At 42.5% G+C, this 16,981-nt stretch overlaps 1 protein-coding gene across 1 annotated transcript in view; it reads right to left on the bottom strand.

The window, feature by feature from the left end:
• The window catches only part of LOC126474998 (Bardet-Biedl syndrome 1 protein homolog), a 142,545-nt gene that overhangs the window by 86,220 nt on the left and 39,344 nt on the right, over positions 1–16,981 (bottom strand). Inside the window, exon 4 of the mRNA XM_050102537.1 lies at positions 8,802–8,917. Coding sequence (XP_049958494.1) covers positions 8,802–8,917 — 116 coding nt within the window. The remainder of the gene's footprint in view (positions 1–8,801; positions 8,918–16,981) is intronic.

The following is a 16,981-nucleotide window of genomic DNA, read 5'->3' as shown; positions in this document are numbered from 1 at the left end:
AGAGGATCAAGTAGGTAAAAAGATGAGGGCTAGTAGAAATCCTTGGGTAACAGAAGAAATATTGAATTTAATTGATGAAAGGAGAAAATATAAAAATGCAGTAAATGAAGCAGGCAAAAAGGAATACAAAGCCTCAAAAATGAGATCGATAGGAAGTGCAAAATGGCTACGCAGGGATGGCTAGTGTTATAACCTTTAATCACTAATAAATTGCGTGGATATACAAAAGTAGAAACAATAGCGGGTCACATGCTACTAACTCCGTATCTGGCATTCGACTGCCGTGCCATGACATGCGACCGGCGCCGTTCATAGCCAGGTGGCGCTCCCGCGCTCGGCCGAGCTGTGGAGCGCCTCTATCGCCGTGTTCGTGTACTGACGTAGCAGCACTTTTAAATCTCTCGGCTTGTGGTCGGTGATGAGGTGAAACTTAGAACCATACAAAAAAACGCTGAACTTTTTTAGAGCATAAATGATAGCGAGCGCCTCCTTTTCGATTTGAGAGTAACGCCGTTGGGCATCGTTGAGGGTCTTGGAAGCATAGGCGATGGGTCGTTCCGACCCATCCTCATACCGATGGGCAAGAACAGCCCCTAGGCCATACTGTGACGCATCAGTCGCCAGAACCAAGTGCTGACCAGGACGGAATGTGGCAAGACAAGGTGCCGACTGCAAATGAGCCTTCAGGCGGACAAAAGCCTGCTCACACTCGTCGGACCAACAGAAAGGAACGTTCTTGCGTAACAGCTGATGCAGAGGATGAGCCACCACCGCCACGGATGGAATGAATTTGTGATAATAAGCAATCTTGCCTAGAAACGCCTGAAGTTCTTTGACCGTAGACAGCCGGGGTAGAGCGGTAATGGCTGCAACGTGCTGTCGTAGAGGACGTATACCCTCACGGGACAAGTGGAAACCAAGATGCACAATGGAGGGTTGGAAGAACTGTGACTTGTCCAGATTGCACTTCAACCCAGCCGAATGCAGAACCCGAAACAGTGAACGCAAATTGCGAAGGTGCTCCTCAGTGGAGGCCCCCGTGACAACAATGTCATCCAGGTAGTTGATGCAGCCGGGAACGGAAGCCGTGAGCTGTTCCAAAAACCGCTGAAAAATGGCCGGCGCACTAACGAGGCCAAAGGGAACTGCTGGTACTGATACAACCCACAAGGTGTGTTGATGACGAGAAATTCCTTGTTAGACGCATCCAATGGCAACTGATGGTACGCCTCCGATAAGTCAAGTTTGGAAAAGAACTGGCCCCCAGCGAGCTTGGTAAATAACTCCTCAGGATGGGGAAGAGGATAAGTGTCAATGAGGCTCTGAGCGTTGACAGTGGCTTTAAAATCACCACACAATCGCAGACTCCCGTTTGGTTTAGAAACCACCACGATTGGCGATGCCCATTCGCTGGAGGTAACAGGAAGGAGAATCCCAGAAGCTGTTAACCTGTCTATCTCAGCTTTGACAGGTGCACGCAATGCCATCGGAATAGGGCGTGCCCAGAAAAACTTAGGGCGAGCTGTAGGTTTAAGAGTAATGTGGGTTTCAAAATCCTTGGCACGACCCAGACCAGCAGAGAACACGGACGAGAATTCAGAACACAATCCATCCAGCTGTTGATACGGAATATCCTCAGATATGAGGTGCACATCATCATCAATGGAGAACCCGAACAACTGGAAAGCATCATAACCGAACAGGTTTTCAGTGCCCGCATGATCCACCACATAAAACGTGAGGGGCCTAACAACAGTCTTGTAGACAGTGGAAGCATCAAACTGGCCAACGATAGGAATTTTCTGCTTATTATAAGTCCGTAGATTTTGCATAACTGGAGACAAGGGAGGGGAGCCCAACTCCAAATACGCGCGAGAATTAATGAGAGTTACTGCAGAGCCAGTGTCCACTTGCATGTGAATGTCTTTATTCAGAACATGAACAGTAACAAACAACTTATTTGTTTGAGAAAGCACACAGTTAACATCCATGTCCGATGCCTCGTCCTCGTCGACAGGAACTTTAGGGGACTGACACACAGAAGCAATGTGGCCTTTTTTCCTACATGAATTACATGTGGCCCAACATTTTGGACACGCGGCCCTGTCATGCTGTACGAAACAACGTGGACAAGAAGGAAAAGATTGAGCGATGCTTAGAACTTCCGACAACGACAGGTTTGGCAGTTGTAAGGCACGTTGCCGAACTTCTTTATCAGGGGCAAGCCGTAGAATAGCATCCCTAACCATCAAATCAGCATAAGACTCATGATGAGTGTCCGTGACAAACTGACATTTCCGATTCAGACCGTGTAGTTCCTCCGCCCAAGTTCGGTAAGATTGATGGGGCTGCTTACGACACCGGTAGAACGCCACGCGGGCGGCAACAACGTGGGTGTTTTTTCGGTAATAGGTAGACAATAAGTCACACATTTCTTGGAAGGACAGAGAGGCAGGTTCCCACAGAGGGGCTAACTGAGATAGCAGCTGATAGATCCGTGGGGAAATCCAAGATAGAAATAACGACTTACACATAGGAGCGTCGACAACGCCGAAAGCCAAGAAGTGTTACTGCAAACGCTTCTCATAATCCTCCCAGTCTTCAGCGGCCTCGTCGTAAGGAGGGAATGGAGGCGGAGAAGAGGAAGACAGATGATGAGTAAGCGATGTCGACAACTCCTGAATAGCAGCCGTCAGCTGTGTTTGTTGTGCAAGAATAGCAGCCGTCAGCTGTGTTTGTTGTTCAATGAGCACTTGCATAAGCTGTTCCATGTCTGTCCCGACATGAACACACAATTCCATAACGCAGGAAAAAATTATCCGACCTTGTTGCCAAAAAGTGTTATAACCTTTAATCACTAATAAATTGCGGGGATATACAAAAGTAGAAACAATAGTGGGTTACATGCTACTAACTCCGCATCTGTCATTCGACTGCCATCTCGTGACATGCGGCCGGCGCCGTTCATAGCTAGGTGGCGCTCCCGCGCTCAGCTGAGTTGCGGAGCACCTCTATCGCCGTGTTCACGTACTGACGTAGCGGCAGTTTTAAAAACAGAAAGGGTATTCATATTGCACAACAAATCTGCATCACATACATTCAAGTGGGTGGGCTGAAATTGCTGTCACTGTTGTTGTAGTAGCTATAGCAAAATTCAGCAAGAAGCAAATCAGAAGACTTGTACGGTCTATTAAGTTTTGTTATTAAAAAGATTGTGGTCATTATACTACAGCTTATAAATTGGATTTTTATGAGTTGTTCTTTTCCAACCTGCTTAAAGATAGCAGTAGTTGTCTCTCTACATATAAAGGGGACAAGTCATGTGTTGATAACTACTGTCATATTTCTCTTAGTAAAACACTGCATGTTTCAATAATTTTGTATACATTTCACCTACAATGACAAACACTCAGTATGGTTTCAGGGAAAATTCATCTACATTGAAAGCTGTTGAAAATATTGTTTCAACAATATCAGTGACTCTGAAGCAAAATCATCTCTTGGTGCCCTACTGATTGACCTGAGAAAGGCATCTGACTCTGTGAACCATCGATGTGCCAGTGTCCACTTGCATGCAAATGTCTTTATCCAGAACACGAACAGTAAGAAACAACATATTTGTTTGAGAAAGCACAAAGTTAACATCCATGTCCGATGCCTCGTCCTCATCGACAGGAACTTTAGGGGACTGACACACAGAAGCAATGTGGCCTTTTTTCCTACATGAATTACATGTGACCCAACGTTTTGGACACGCGGCCCTGTCATGCTGTACGAAACAACATGGACAAGAAGGAAGTGCGGAACGAACCTGCTTCTGTGGTTGCTGTTTTCGCTGCGAGCGTGGCGGCCCAACGCGATGTTGTTGACGCGAGTGAACCGCCGCCACATCGTCGTTCCCCTGGGAAACAGGCAAATTGTCCGCGTCGAAAGTGGTCTGTACGGCGCCTACATCACACCACGCGTCTATTTGCGCACCAGCAGCGTGAGACACTTCAAAAGATTGAGCGATGCTGAGAACTTCCGACAACGACGGGTTTGGCAGTTGTAAGGCACGTTGCCGAACTTCTTTATCAGGAGCAAGCCGTAGAATAGTGTCCCGAACCATTGAATCAGCATAAGACTCATGATGAGTGTCCGTGACAAACTGACATTTCCTACTTAGACCGTGTAGTTCCACCGCCCAAGCCCGGTAAGATTGATGGGGCTGTTTACAACACCAGTAGAAGGCCACACGGGCGGCCATGACGTGGGTGTTTTTTTGGTAATAGGTAGACAATAAATCACACATTTTCTGGAAGGACAGAGAGGCAGATTCCCGCAGAGGGGCTAACTGAGATAGCAGCTGATAGATCCATGGGGAAGTCCAAGATAGAAATAATGACTTACACATAGGAGCATCGACAACGCCGAAAGCCAAGAAGTGTTGCCGCAAACGTGGCCTCATTGTAAGGAGGGAACGGAGGCGGAGAAGAGGAAGACAGACGATGAGTAAGCGACGTCGACAACACCTGAATAGCAGCCGTCAGCTGTGTTTGTTGTTCAATGAGCGCTTGCAGAAGCTGTTCCATGTCTGCCCTGACACGAACACACAATTCCACAACGCAGGAAAAAAAATATCCGACCTCATCACCAAAAAGTGTTATAACCTTTAATCACTAATAAATTGCTTGGATATACAAAAGTAGAAACAATAGCGGGTTACAGGCTACTAACTCCGTATCTGTCATTCGACTGCCATGCCGTGACATGCGGCCGGCGCCATTCATAGCCAGGTGGCGCTCGCGCGCTCGGCCTCTATCGCCGTGTTCGCGTACTGACGTAGCGGCACTTTTAAATCTCGTGGCACTGTCACAACAGCTAGAGGACAAATGTAAGGATGTAGAGGCTTATCTCACTAGGGGTAAGATAGATACTGCCTACAGGAAAATTAGAGAGACCTTTGGAGAAAAGAGAACCACTTGTATGAATATCAAGAGCTCAGATGGAAACCCAGTTCTAAGCAAAGAAGGGAAAGCAGAAAGGTGGAAGGAGTATATAGAGGGTCTATACAAGGGCAATGTACTTAGGACAATATTATGGAAATGGAAGAGGATGTAGATGAAGACGAAATGGGAGATACGATACTGCATGAAGAGTCTGACAGAGCACTGAAAGACCTGAGTCAAAACAAGGCCCCGGGAGTAGACAACATTCCATTAGAACTACTGATGGCCTTGGGAGAGCCAGCCATGACAAAACTCTACCACCTGGTGAGCAAGATGTATGAGACAGATGAAATACCCCCAGACTTCAAGAAGAATATAATAATTCCAATCCCAAAGAAAGCAGGTGTTGACAGATGTGAAAATTACCAAAATATCAGTTTAATAAGTCACAGCTGCAAAATACTGAATTGTACAGGACTGCAAAGGAAATCAATCAGCAGCAGCATACCTTTAAATATGGCAGTGAAAACCACTCATAAGTGAAGCATAAAGTAATCACTTAGCCAAACTGCATCACAGTCTGCAAAAGTAAAAGTTAATGGCAGTAGATGAATATTACTGCTCTCAGATCCCAAGCAGGCCCACATGTAATACAAACAGATGAATGGAGTGCACACTGTCAATACTCCATTTGGCTGTGGTGATGAACACATTCAATTCAGCCAGAAGTAAGACTAGGCTGAAGGACACATGTCCTAAAATGTGTTGGCTGGTGTCCTTATGTGGCCTGCCAGCTGGAGACGCCATGTTGCCCCTGTTCTCAGTGATACCACCAGACATAGCTGTAGTGAGGCATATTGATAGTATTGTACCATCCAGTTATACGCACAGTGGGATTACAAGACTGGATACTGTGTAGTGGCTACGGTGTAGCTCATTACAGGAGACCTTAATCGGTATGGCAAGATGGGGACATGAACCCAGATCCTCTAGATTGTGGCTCTTGAATCAAATTGTCGTAACTTTGAAACCTGAAGGGAGTAGTGAGACCTTTGCACATCTACATGTGTGCATTTTCATTTTTGTGTGTATGTGAGGGGATGGGGGAGGGGAGAGATGAGGGGTGAATGGCTGAAGCACCTCCTGTCATGACTTCAAAAATGGTTCAAATGGCTCTGAGCACTATGGGACTGAACTGCTGTGGTCATAAGTCCCCTAGAACTTAGAACTACTTAAACCTAACTAACCTAAGGACATCACACACATCCATGCCCAAGGCAGGATTCGAACCCTGTCATGACTGTTACAATGAATTACTAATATCCACATGGGTCTTGACAAGATTTCAACTTGGTGAAAATATTGGAAATTTGCTTCAAATGTACAGAAATGTAAAAATGTACACTTCACAACATGCAGAAAAGTGGTACCATAAGACAATTCAAATATCTGTGTGTAACAATTTGTATGGATATCGAATCCAAATGTCACATGAACTACCTTCAGAAAAGTAAGTGGGAGACTTGAGTTCATAGGCAAGGTACTGGTAAATGCAATTAGTCTACAAAGCAGATTGCTTACAGAACACTTGAGTTTCCCAACTCAGAATATTACTGAAGTGTGTGGGGTGCATACCAGACAGGACTAACAGGGTATACTGAACATATTCAATGAAGGACTTCACAAATGGTCACAGGTTTGTGTGACTTACAAGAGAGCAGCACAAAAATGATAAAAAGCCTGAAATGACAGGCATTTGAAGATGGAAAATATCGAAAGAAGGCTTACTTACAAATTTAAAGAACCATTATTAAGTGAAGAGTCAAGAACTATACTTTTGTCCACTAAGTACTGCTCCTGTAGGGATCATAAAGACAAGTTCAGAAGAACTACAGTGTGCTCAGTGGCATTTATAACAGTTATTCTTCCCAAATCCATACACAACTAGAACAGAAAAAAACCCTAACAAGTGGTACAAAGCTAAGTACCCTCTGTGCCATGCACTTCACAGTTATCTGCAGAGTATGAATGAAGATGCAGGTATTGCCACGTTAATTATTAATGGATGGCTATATGGCAGACAATATTCTGTAACACTGTGCATCTAGATGGTTGAAATTTTGTAATGTGTCGGAACCTAGAAATATTGCTAGTGACCAGAGAAAAGAATGAAATAAGAAGGAGACCAATTGGTTCCATGGCTATATCTATTTTATCTTGTGTGTAGGCCTGCTTCTCAGAAATGGGGCAGTTATTAAAGCATGTAGAACAATTTAATATGAGGAGAGACTTAATTTTTAAAATGAGCATTGGGAGATGTAACATCAATGACAGAAAAGTATTAGTGGGAACTGGATGTGAACAAATTTCAACAGTACAGATAATGTTAAATCTTCATATGAAGCCTTATGCAAGCATTTTGAGATGTGGATCATTCATCACAAACTCATTCAGTGGGTGTTTCAAAGCAAGGAAATATACACTGGCCAGAATTCTTATATTTGTATGTTTAAAGAAAGTAAATGATTTTACAGCACAATTCAGGTAGAAACTGAAGCTTATTGGATTCAGATGTGCAGTAATATGGAGCTTTTGTGAGACTCTATGAACCATGGTGACAGTGCCATTTATCAAGAACCACAGCACTAAATCTGTGGTCTGCAAGAATAATGAGTTACAGGGAGATCAAACTGTACATAACAATGCAGATCAGAGAAATATGAAATTTCAACTAAGTTCTAAAGTCGAGAGCCTTAAATTTGGCAAAAGTTGAGGTTATACTCTGTTGGGAGTGCATAATGAATGTGAGAAATTCCTGGATTTTTTTGTAAGAGTGGCCTATGGAAATGGTAACGGTTGTGGGTGAAAGTGTTAAAGGGATGATTCAGTGTGAGTTTTAATATCAGGAAGGTTGCCAGGTGAAATTTTGAAGGTAGACTATGAGCAAAAAGAAAGCAATTCCTTGAATAGAGTAATTTGATTAAAGGTGGATGCTGGTCATTAAATGGTACAAATAATTCACAGAGTGATATGACCTTCACAAGCAGCTTCATGACATGATACTACCACTGGTTCTTGAGACAGCCTTCAGAAGGCTTTGGTCCAAGGGACAAGATGAGAGGTAAGAGGGTAAGTTTGCAGCAGAGAAAGGAGCTTGTTGGGGTAACTGAGTGGGAACCTGGAGTGAGACAAGGGGAAGATGAAGGCAAAGATTTTGGAAACTGTCTAAAGAGACATTCAAACTGTTCCTAAAATCTGTAATGATATCAGTTGGTGATACCATGTGGCAGTAAACAAAGGACAACCAGTTATAGCATTTTATGTAAGTACTAAAGTTCAGCAGTGGAAAAAGTTGAACATGAAATGCATGAGCTGTGACAAACAAAGAGATTATCGTGGTCTAAATGCAGAAAGGGCTGGTGGATGGTTTTAGTTGGATACAGAGATGTGCATTTTAGATTAGGTCACTGTGGTTGGAACTGAAGTGCAAACAGATGAGCAGGAAGAAGAGATAAGAAATAAGCCTTGAAGGGATAATTGTAAGTTCTCTTGTTGTCACTGCATTCTTACAGTTCTCATTTACTACCTGCTACTTTTTCACCTATTTTCTGTCTTTTTCTATCCTGTGTCTTGTCTAAACCTGTTACCAGTCCATCATTCCCTTTGTTTCTGACTTGTCAACTATGTTCTCTGCCAGTCCCAATATCCTATGTTTTCACACATTGTTTGCTGCTGGAATCTAATTATTATTTTATTTTACATTATTCGAACTGAGAAACTTCTGTCCCATTATTCATAATTTGTCCTTTACACGATAAAAATATTTTCAAACACTAACTCCAAAATTTATTGTTAATCAACATCTAAATTTACCTGTGACCAAAGATCTTTCTCCATAGGGCTCACATCAAGTGATGGAACAGTAAATTTGAAGTAAGGTCGCAAATTCTTGTAGATGTACACATTAGGACCTGAAGCTACAACAACTCCTGTCAAACGTAAGAAACAAATAATACATAATATCAGTTACAATTATGAATAATAAAATAAAACTAATTTGAAAATATATTGCTTTACAAACTATAAAAAATGACTCACAGACCAAAACTATTAAAATGATGCTGAAAATCTGTATGGGAGAGTTTACTAATCAACTGAAAGGATGTTATTGTCACTAAAGACTTCTCAGTTTTACATTTCTCTGTATTCTGTTTTTTAACTTTTTTTAAAATTCTGTATTTGGTGATGAGAAGTGCTACTGGTCAAACAAAAGAAATGAAAAGTGATTGACTGAAGAACACATACATGTTGAAAACCACTGCAATTTACAAAGTGAAGTTTGCTGTTAAAGAATGTGAGACACGTGTGGAAGAAGGAAACGAAGTCAAATTCACTACAGTGGTGGACATTTGAGATATGTAGGAGTATAAAATTGAGAGAATTACATGTCAGAGCTACATGCCACGACTGGCCAATTTGACTGCCTTTATGCAGTTGTAATTAAAGATAAAATAAGTAAGCAGAAATGTCACTCCGGACCTTTTAATATCGAAAGCCAAACAGCATCAGCTGACATGAAAAATGCCATCCTAATCATTGACTGCAACACCTGTGGGAGCTATTGTGAAAGACTGCTTTTAAAATTCTGCTGCACAGGTTTCAGGTTGTCTGTGAGGAAATATATCCTGACCCTCACCAGATTTACTTTGATATATCAGCACAAACAACATACAGTCAGGTGACAAAAGTCATGAGGTACCTTCTAATGCTGTGTTGGACCTCCTTTTGTCAAGTGTAGTGCTGCATCTCAACATGTCACAGACTCAAAAAGTTGTTGCAAGTCCCCTGCAGAAATATTGAGCCATGCTGCCTCTATAATTGTCCATAACTGTGAAAGTGTTTCTGGGGCAGAATTTTGTGTATTGGGTGATCAGGTAGACAAATCATTCACTCAAACTGTCCTAAATGGTCTTCAAACGAATCATGAACAATTATGTCCCAGCAACATGGCACATTGTCATCCATAAAAATTCCATTGTTTTTTGGGAACATGGAGTCCATGAATGGCTATAAATGATCTCCAAGTAGCAGAACATAACCATTCCCAGTCAATGATAAGTTTGGTTAGACCACAGGACCTAGTACATTCCACATAAATACAGCCCATACCATTATGGAGCCACCACCAGCTTGCACAGTACATTGTTGACAAGGTGGGTCCATGGTCTCATGGGGTCTACACCATACTCATACTCAAAACCTACCAGAGGCTCTTACCAACCAAAATCTGGACTCACCTGACCAGGCCACAGTTTTCCAGTAGTCTAGTCTTCAACTGATATGGTCAGAAACCCAGGAGAGGTGCCACAGGCAATGTCATGCTGTTAGCAAAAGGTCTCACACTGGTCATTTGCTGCCATAGCTCATTAACGCCAAATTTCATCACAATATCCTAATGGATATGTTTGCCTTACATGCCACAGAGATTTCTGTGGTTGTTTTATGCAGTGTTACTTGTCTGTTAGCACTGAAAACTCTATGCAAATGCCATTCCTCTCAGTCATTAAATCAAGGCCGTTAGTCATTTAGTTGTCTGTGGTGAGAGGTAATGGCTGAAATTTGGTATTCTTCACATGCTCTTGACACTATGGATCTCGGAATATTGAATTACCTAATGATTTCTGAAAGTCCCATGCATCTAGCTCCAACTGCCATTCTGTGTTCAAAGTTTGTTAATAACCATTGTGCAGCCATAACCAAGCCGGAAACCTTTTCACATGGATCAACTGAGTACAAATGACAACTCAATCACTGTGCTTCCCTTTTACAACTTGAGTATGTGATAAAATCACCATCTGTATATGTGCCTACCACTATCCCATCATTTTTATCACGTCATTGTACACTTGTATTTATTGTGTTCTGAGATCCTGAAAAGGCCCTTGACACCATGACTAGAGATGCTATACCAATGGGTTAAGAAGCTTTGGCTGTTCTGGATATTTTGCAAAACTGATCTGAACACTCCACAACTGATCCAGCTCTGCACCAAAATAACATCTCAGAGGAGTTTCTGACCACAAAGGAGCTTAATCAGGGTTGTGAATTCATACCACACACTCTACACTTGGAAGCCAGAGACATCATTTACAAATAATAACAACGTGGAGTTTTGATATAGTTTGGTCAGATTAATGAAGCTCACCTAGCATTACAAATGCACTGAACAGAGATCACTGTTTTTTCCTTCTTCATATCTCACACTGAACAGGAGCATTAGAACTGCCTAGTATGTTTTTTGGACCTCCTGCTGCATTGATATTTGCTCTGCACTGATATTTCAGCACAGCTTCCCTCTGAGACAGGTGCACAGCAACTGCATTGACAAAATCACTCCCACATACAAAATCATCTTTTGTATCTGCTCTGACAAATCTAAATGATCCACTATGTTAGTAATATAGTACATTCTGCATTGTATTAAACATGTGCTCCTAATATTTACTTGCCTTGCTAAATTGTAAACAATTGCAGCCTCTGTAGGACGAGTTGGACACAGGGCTCCACTGGCCAATGGACAATAACAATGTAGACAGCCTACATCCTCCAGTGACCACTGTGCTTTGGAAGACAAAATTGTTTTCTGTTATTTTTTTCATGAAGTCTTTATTCACACCACTTTGCAGCCATGCTGAATGTGTGCCAATATATTTTATTCAGACAAACATGGCATAACATTTCTGAAGACACCTCACTGGCTTGTATAATTTTTAATTGTGCCTGTCTGCAGCTTAACATGTCATCTTTATGGTACGCTGGCTTGTACAATACATTGATAAACAGGCATTGATTTATATCTTTGTCACTGAAGACAATAGATTTGGCTACGACACTATGGGCACTGCTGTTAGTACTGCTGTTATTAACTTAATCCCAGCCATCTGAAATGATGTGGCTGACATTTACACTAAAACTGGGACCAATAAAATGGACTAAGCACCTGATGGGCATTCAGTGGAGCTACTCTGGTGATGTTGCATGTGAATGGTGTGTGGCTGTTGTCTCATATTAGCCACAAAATGTTGGTCTATTCTTGTTGACTCCTTATTGGATTTCTGACAAAATGTCTTAGTTTTTCTCTCACCTGTTTTCACGTTCATTGTTTCTATATATGTGGCTGTGGTAATGAAGATTATTACTCCATTCATATTTTCACATTTCCACATGATGGTATGGGGTCATTTGTCAGTGTTGGTCTTGATGTTATTTATAGTGGTGGATGTACCCTGAAAGCAGAACTAGAATAGTCAGTGTCATTTATAGACTGATACTTGTGGCAATGATGTGAAATATTCATTGGAACTACCTTTCACAAACGAATATTCTACACTCCTGTAACCCTTAATTTTCATTAGTCTTTGTCCTTAACCTCTAGCCCCTGCCCTGTTCCCATTCCAGCACTACACAGTCCTCTATTCCACCAACACACCCACAGTCTTTTTACCTCTCTCCTTTTCTGCTAATTCTGCCCTACCTTCTGTCTTACCTCCCAACTGCACCTAGCTGCCTTACCCTCTCTCCACCTCATTGCTGTAAGCTTTCTTCAAGCAGCAGTTTACCATCCCCCACCTCTACTCTACTATCCTTCCCCCTTGCCGCCCTAGCCTCCTCCCTGCCACCACCACCAGGTTCCGTCTCCCATCATACGCTGCTGCTCAGCAGCCAGAGACTGCTGTCATGTATGTGTGTGTCATGTTTGCATGAGTGTGTGCATGTGTATGTTCTATCTCTGATGAAGGCCTTGTTGGCTGAAAGCTCATTTTCTGACAGCCTTTTTGTTGTGCCTACCTGAGACTCAGCATCCCCACTATATGGTGGGTAGCAACTATCCTTTTCATAATATTTAATATTTTAACAGCTTAATAAGCTTCTTCATGTCACAGAATATCGTAACCAGAGGCCAACATGGATTCCAAAGAAATAAATCTACTACCTCAGCAACAAAAGAAACTGAGGACATGTACTGCAAGTACTTTCCTGGGAGGAATCAATAATTGGAATATTCCGCAAACTAACAAAAACTTTTAACCTAGTTAATCACAACACTGTTCTTGAAAAACTAAAATGCCATGAGATGAGAGGCACTACATTCAATCTTATAAAACCCTACTTAACAAACAGATACCAAAAGTAGAAATAGCAGATGAGGGGAGTAATAGATACTACTAAGACATGGAGATGATCCAAAACACCATGCCACAGGGAAGTGTCATAGGGCCTCTGTTCTTCTTGATATGTATTAATGGCCTAAAATTAAACTAAAACTAAACTCTGGCCAAACAGGTCTCAGAAGACCCTAACGGTACTGACCAACTGCCATGTCATCCTCAGCCTATAGACATCATTGTATGTGGATATGATGGGGTGTGAGGTCAGCACACTGCTCTCCTGGCTGTTGTCAGTTTTCATGACCAGGGTCGGTACTTCTCAATCAAGTAGCTTCTCAATGTGCTTCATGAGGCTGAGTGCACCCTGCTTGCCAACAGTGCTCGGCAGACCAGATGGTCACCCACCCACCCAAGTGCTAACGAAGTCTGACAGTGCTTATTACAATGATCTGATGGGAACCGGTGTTACCGCTGCATCAAGGCTGTTGGCATATTATTATCTGACTTACCAGATAAAATTCAACAGAATGTGTGCCATCAATGCAGCTAAGTTTGCAATTGGAACACTGAACACAACATCTTTCAAATAGTCCCACAGCCAGAAGTCACATGGATTAAGATCAGGTGATCGGGATGGCCAGGCTGTAGGGAAATGACGGCTGATAATTCTAACATTTCCGAAATGGCGCAAGCTGCTGCTTAACTGGATTTGCAATTTGCAGAGGTGTGCCATCTTGGATAGAAATGATCCCATCCACACATTCACGCTGTTGGAGAGCTGGAACAGACACTCAAATTCCTTACCAGTGATGGTACAGGTAACAGGACCGGAAGTACATGTCTCTTCGAAGAAATATGGCTCTATGATACATGATGCTGTGAACCCGCATCACACAGTGGCCTTTTCAGGATGAAGTGTGCATTTTCCATTACCCATACTCGACAATTCTGTGTACTGACATATCCTGTCAGATGGAAGTGGGCTTCGTTTGTCCACAAACTCTTAAATGGCCAATCATTGTCCACTTCCATGTGAGCAAGAAATTCTAAAGCAAAGGTCTCTCTTGCTGACAGGTCAACAGGAAGCAACTCGTGCACTTGGGTAATTCTGAATGGCTAGCAAAGAAGGATGTTTTGTAGGATTTTACATAGGATTCTCTGTGCACTACATGTTTGCACATCACCACTCATCTCCTCCTGCACTGTTGTGGCCACTGCTTCCACTGATGTCAAGTCAGTTTGTTTCCTCTGTCTACCAGGTTAAACACCAAAAGAACCTTTTTTTCGAATTTCTGAATCATTTTCTCCAGACCCATGGCAGTCGTTGGACCAATGACTTTTTTCAAACTCTTCAGTGTCTGGAACTTCTGCAGAGTGATGTGTGCACAGTCATCATTCTTGTAATACAGCTTTACAAGCAGAGCACGATCCTACATTGAGACAGTCATGGTGAACGTCACAGATGCGAAAGGAGGAAAAGCCGTGTACCCGGTGTGTTTATACCAACTTCAGTGGGTCGTGCACATGACAGGTGTTTTCATGTATGTATTCTGACACATACAGCACCATCTAATGATCAATTTTCACACTATTTTCTTTTCTTCTGCCATATGTTTGCCCCCTTTTCCAATAATATTCCATTGCAATTTGGTGTTATTTCTACAATGTTTTGAACGTTTAACTTCAATTACAATCACCCTGTATACACAGGGCGGAGAAAAACTGTGTCACAAACTTTGCACCCTGGATAGCTGATGCCACTAGGAACCAAAATTACTAATGTTGTATAGGTCGACAATGCACCATTTTTAAACTACGGAAAGTTGGTGCCACAGGATATGGTTGGCCGTGGGTTTAACCTGCAGCCATTCGTTGGTTGACAGGCAGCACTATGGTTATCAGTTCACGCATACAAACATCCCATGCCCAGTCACTGCCCCAAGGTGATACGCACACGCGTTGAATAGGTCTTGCTGTTTGTCTCTACCTCATGTCAGAGGCATTCACATGAAGCTTTGCTTCGGACCACACAAACACGTTACCTGTGATTTAGTCACACAGTATTCATTTGAAGAACAATGAGATATGGTTTTTGTTTATGGGTTAGCTGATGGTAATGTGCACAAAGCTCGATGGTTGTATGAGGAATGGTACCCAGTAAGACGCCACCCACTCCTGCAAACGTTTACAGGAATTTACTGGCAACTTGGCAAAACAGGCTTGTTAGCAGGATATCGTGGAGATGCTGGAAGACCTCAAACACAATGGGATGCTGCATTTCAAGAGACTGTTCTCGAGCACTTTAATGTAGCACCTACAACAAGTACTCGAGCAGTTGGACACGACATGGGGGTCGCTCATTGGTTAGTCTGGAAAGTTTCGAGGGATGATGGCCAGCATCCATTTAGTTTCCATCCTGTCCATGATCTAAATCCTGTGGCAGACTATTACCACAGGCTAGGATTTTGCTGGCGGTTTCTGCAATGTGTTGCATGAGATCCCAACTTTCCCATCATTTTGTGATTTACTGATATAAGTGCAGCTTCCATCAGGATGGCCTTTGCAACACTCGAAACATTCATTACTGGGCAAGGGGAAATCCTCATGTCACGTATGTCCACGGATACCAGGAATGATTTTCATCCAACATTTGAGCAGGCATTGCGGGTGACCATCTGATTGGGCTGGTCTGCCTACCTCCTCAACTTACCAGGACAAATTACCTTCACTTTTTGCAAGAAACTCTACCCAGCCTGCTGGAAGATGTCTCCTGGACATACGGCTATGCATGTGGTTGCAGCATGATGGGGCACCCGCACATAACAGTTGTGCTGTGTGTGGATTTTTAAATGAACTCTTTGACAGCTGGGTAATTGGCAAAGATGCTCGTAGGACAAGGCCCCTGCAATCACCAGACCTCATGCCACCAGACTTTTTCCTGTGGGGATGCTTCAAGGTTCTAGTTCACCCATCCAGATGCGAATCACCTAGAAATGAATAGGAATTAATGGATCACTTTCAACATGCTGCCAGTCACATCAGGGCAATGCCAGGAATCTTTGAAAGAGTTCAGCAAAATACTGTTTGACATTACCTAGCTTGTGTCGCATCAGAGGGTCACCAGTTCATGCATCTGCTTTAAGTAAACAATGTTATAGCTACAAAAAAGGCCCTTTTCAGGGCCAACGCAATTTGTAAAAGACATTCTGTATGCAAACTAACAGCTGTTGACAGGTTTGTTCCTGGTATGTCTTATCATATAGCTATAATGGATGTGTCGGGACCCCAATGGATTTGCCCCCAAACCCCCTGAGAGGAAGGCTGGCACACTACCACTGAGCATGCTGGCTGCCTTGGATACATCACGACTTCCGGCAGGCAAAGCATTTGTGGTCATGGATTGTCCAGAGCATCAGGCAACAGGGCAATCCCATGGCCAATCAGAGCACATGATGCCAAGTTTCCATAGTTTAAAAATTTTGCATTGTCGACCTACACAAAACTAGTAATTTTGGTTCCTATTGGCATCAGCCATCCAGGGTTAAAATTTCGTGACACAATTTTTCTCCACCCTGTATATGATGCTGCAATCTGTGCTGTAACTGTTACTGTATAATCAAAATGTCAAGACTTATATTTAATGATAAAACGTGTATCAACTGAAATACATCAAGTGCCTAAATAAATAAACCTAGAATGATGTTACTGTGGAAAACATTGCTGTCTCAAGATGTTGATATCTCTATTTATCTGCAACAGATTTTCCATATGTGCCACCAATATTTTAACAGATTGCATAAATTATAAATGAATAAAGGAGTCCCATGGTTCTTTATAACCACCTGTTGTTCAGTTACTGACTTAGGTTTTTTTAACTTCATGGTA

Source organism: Schistocerca serialis, chromosome 4 (genome assembly GCF_023864345.2).
Source record: "Schistocerca serialis cubense isolate TAMUIC-IGC-003099 chromosome 4, iqSchSeri2.2, whole genome shotgun sequence".
NCBI lineage: Eukaryota > Metazoa > Arthropoda > Insecta > Orthoptera > Acrididae > Schistocerca > Schistocerca serialis.
This window is presented reverse-complemented; position numbering and strand designations above follow the sequence as displayed.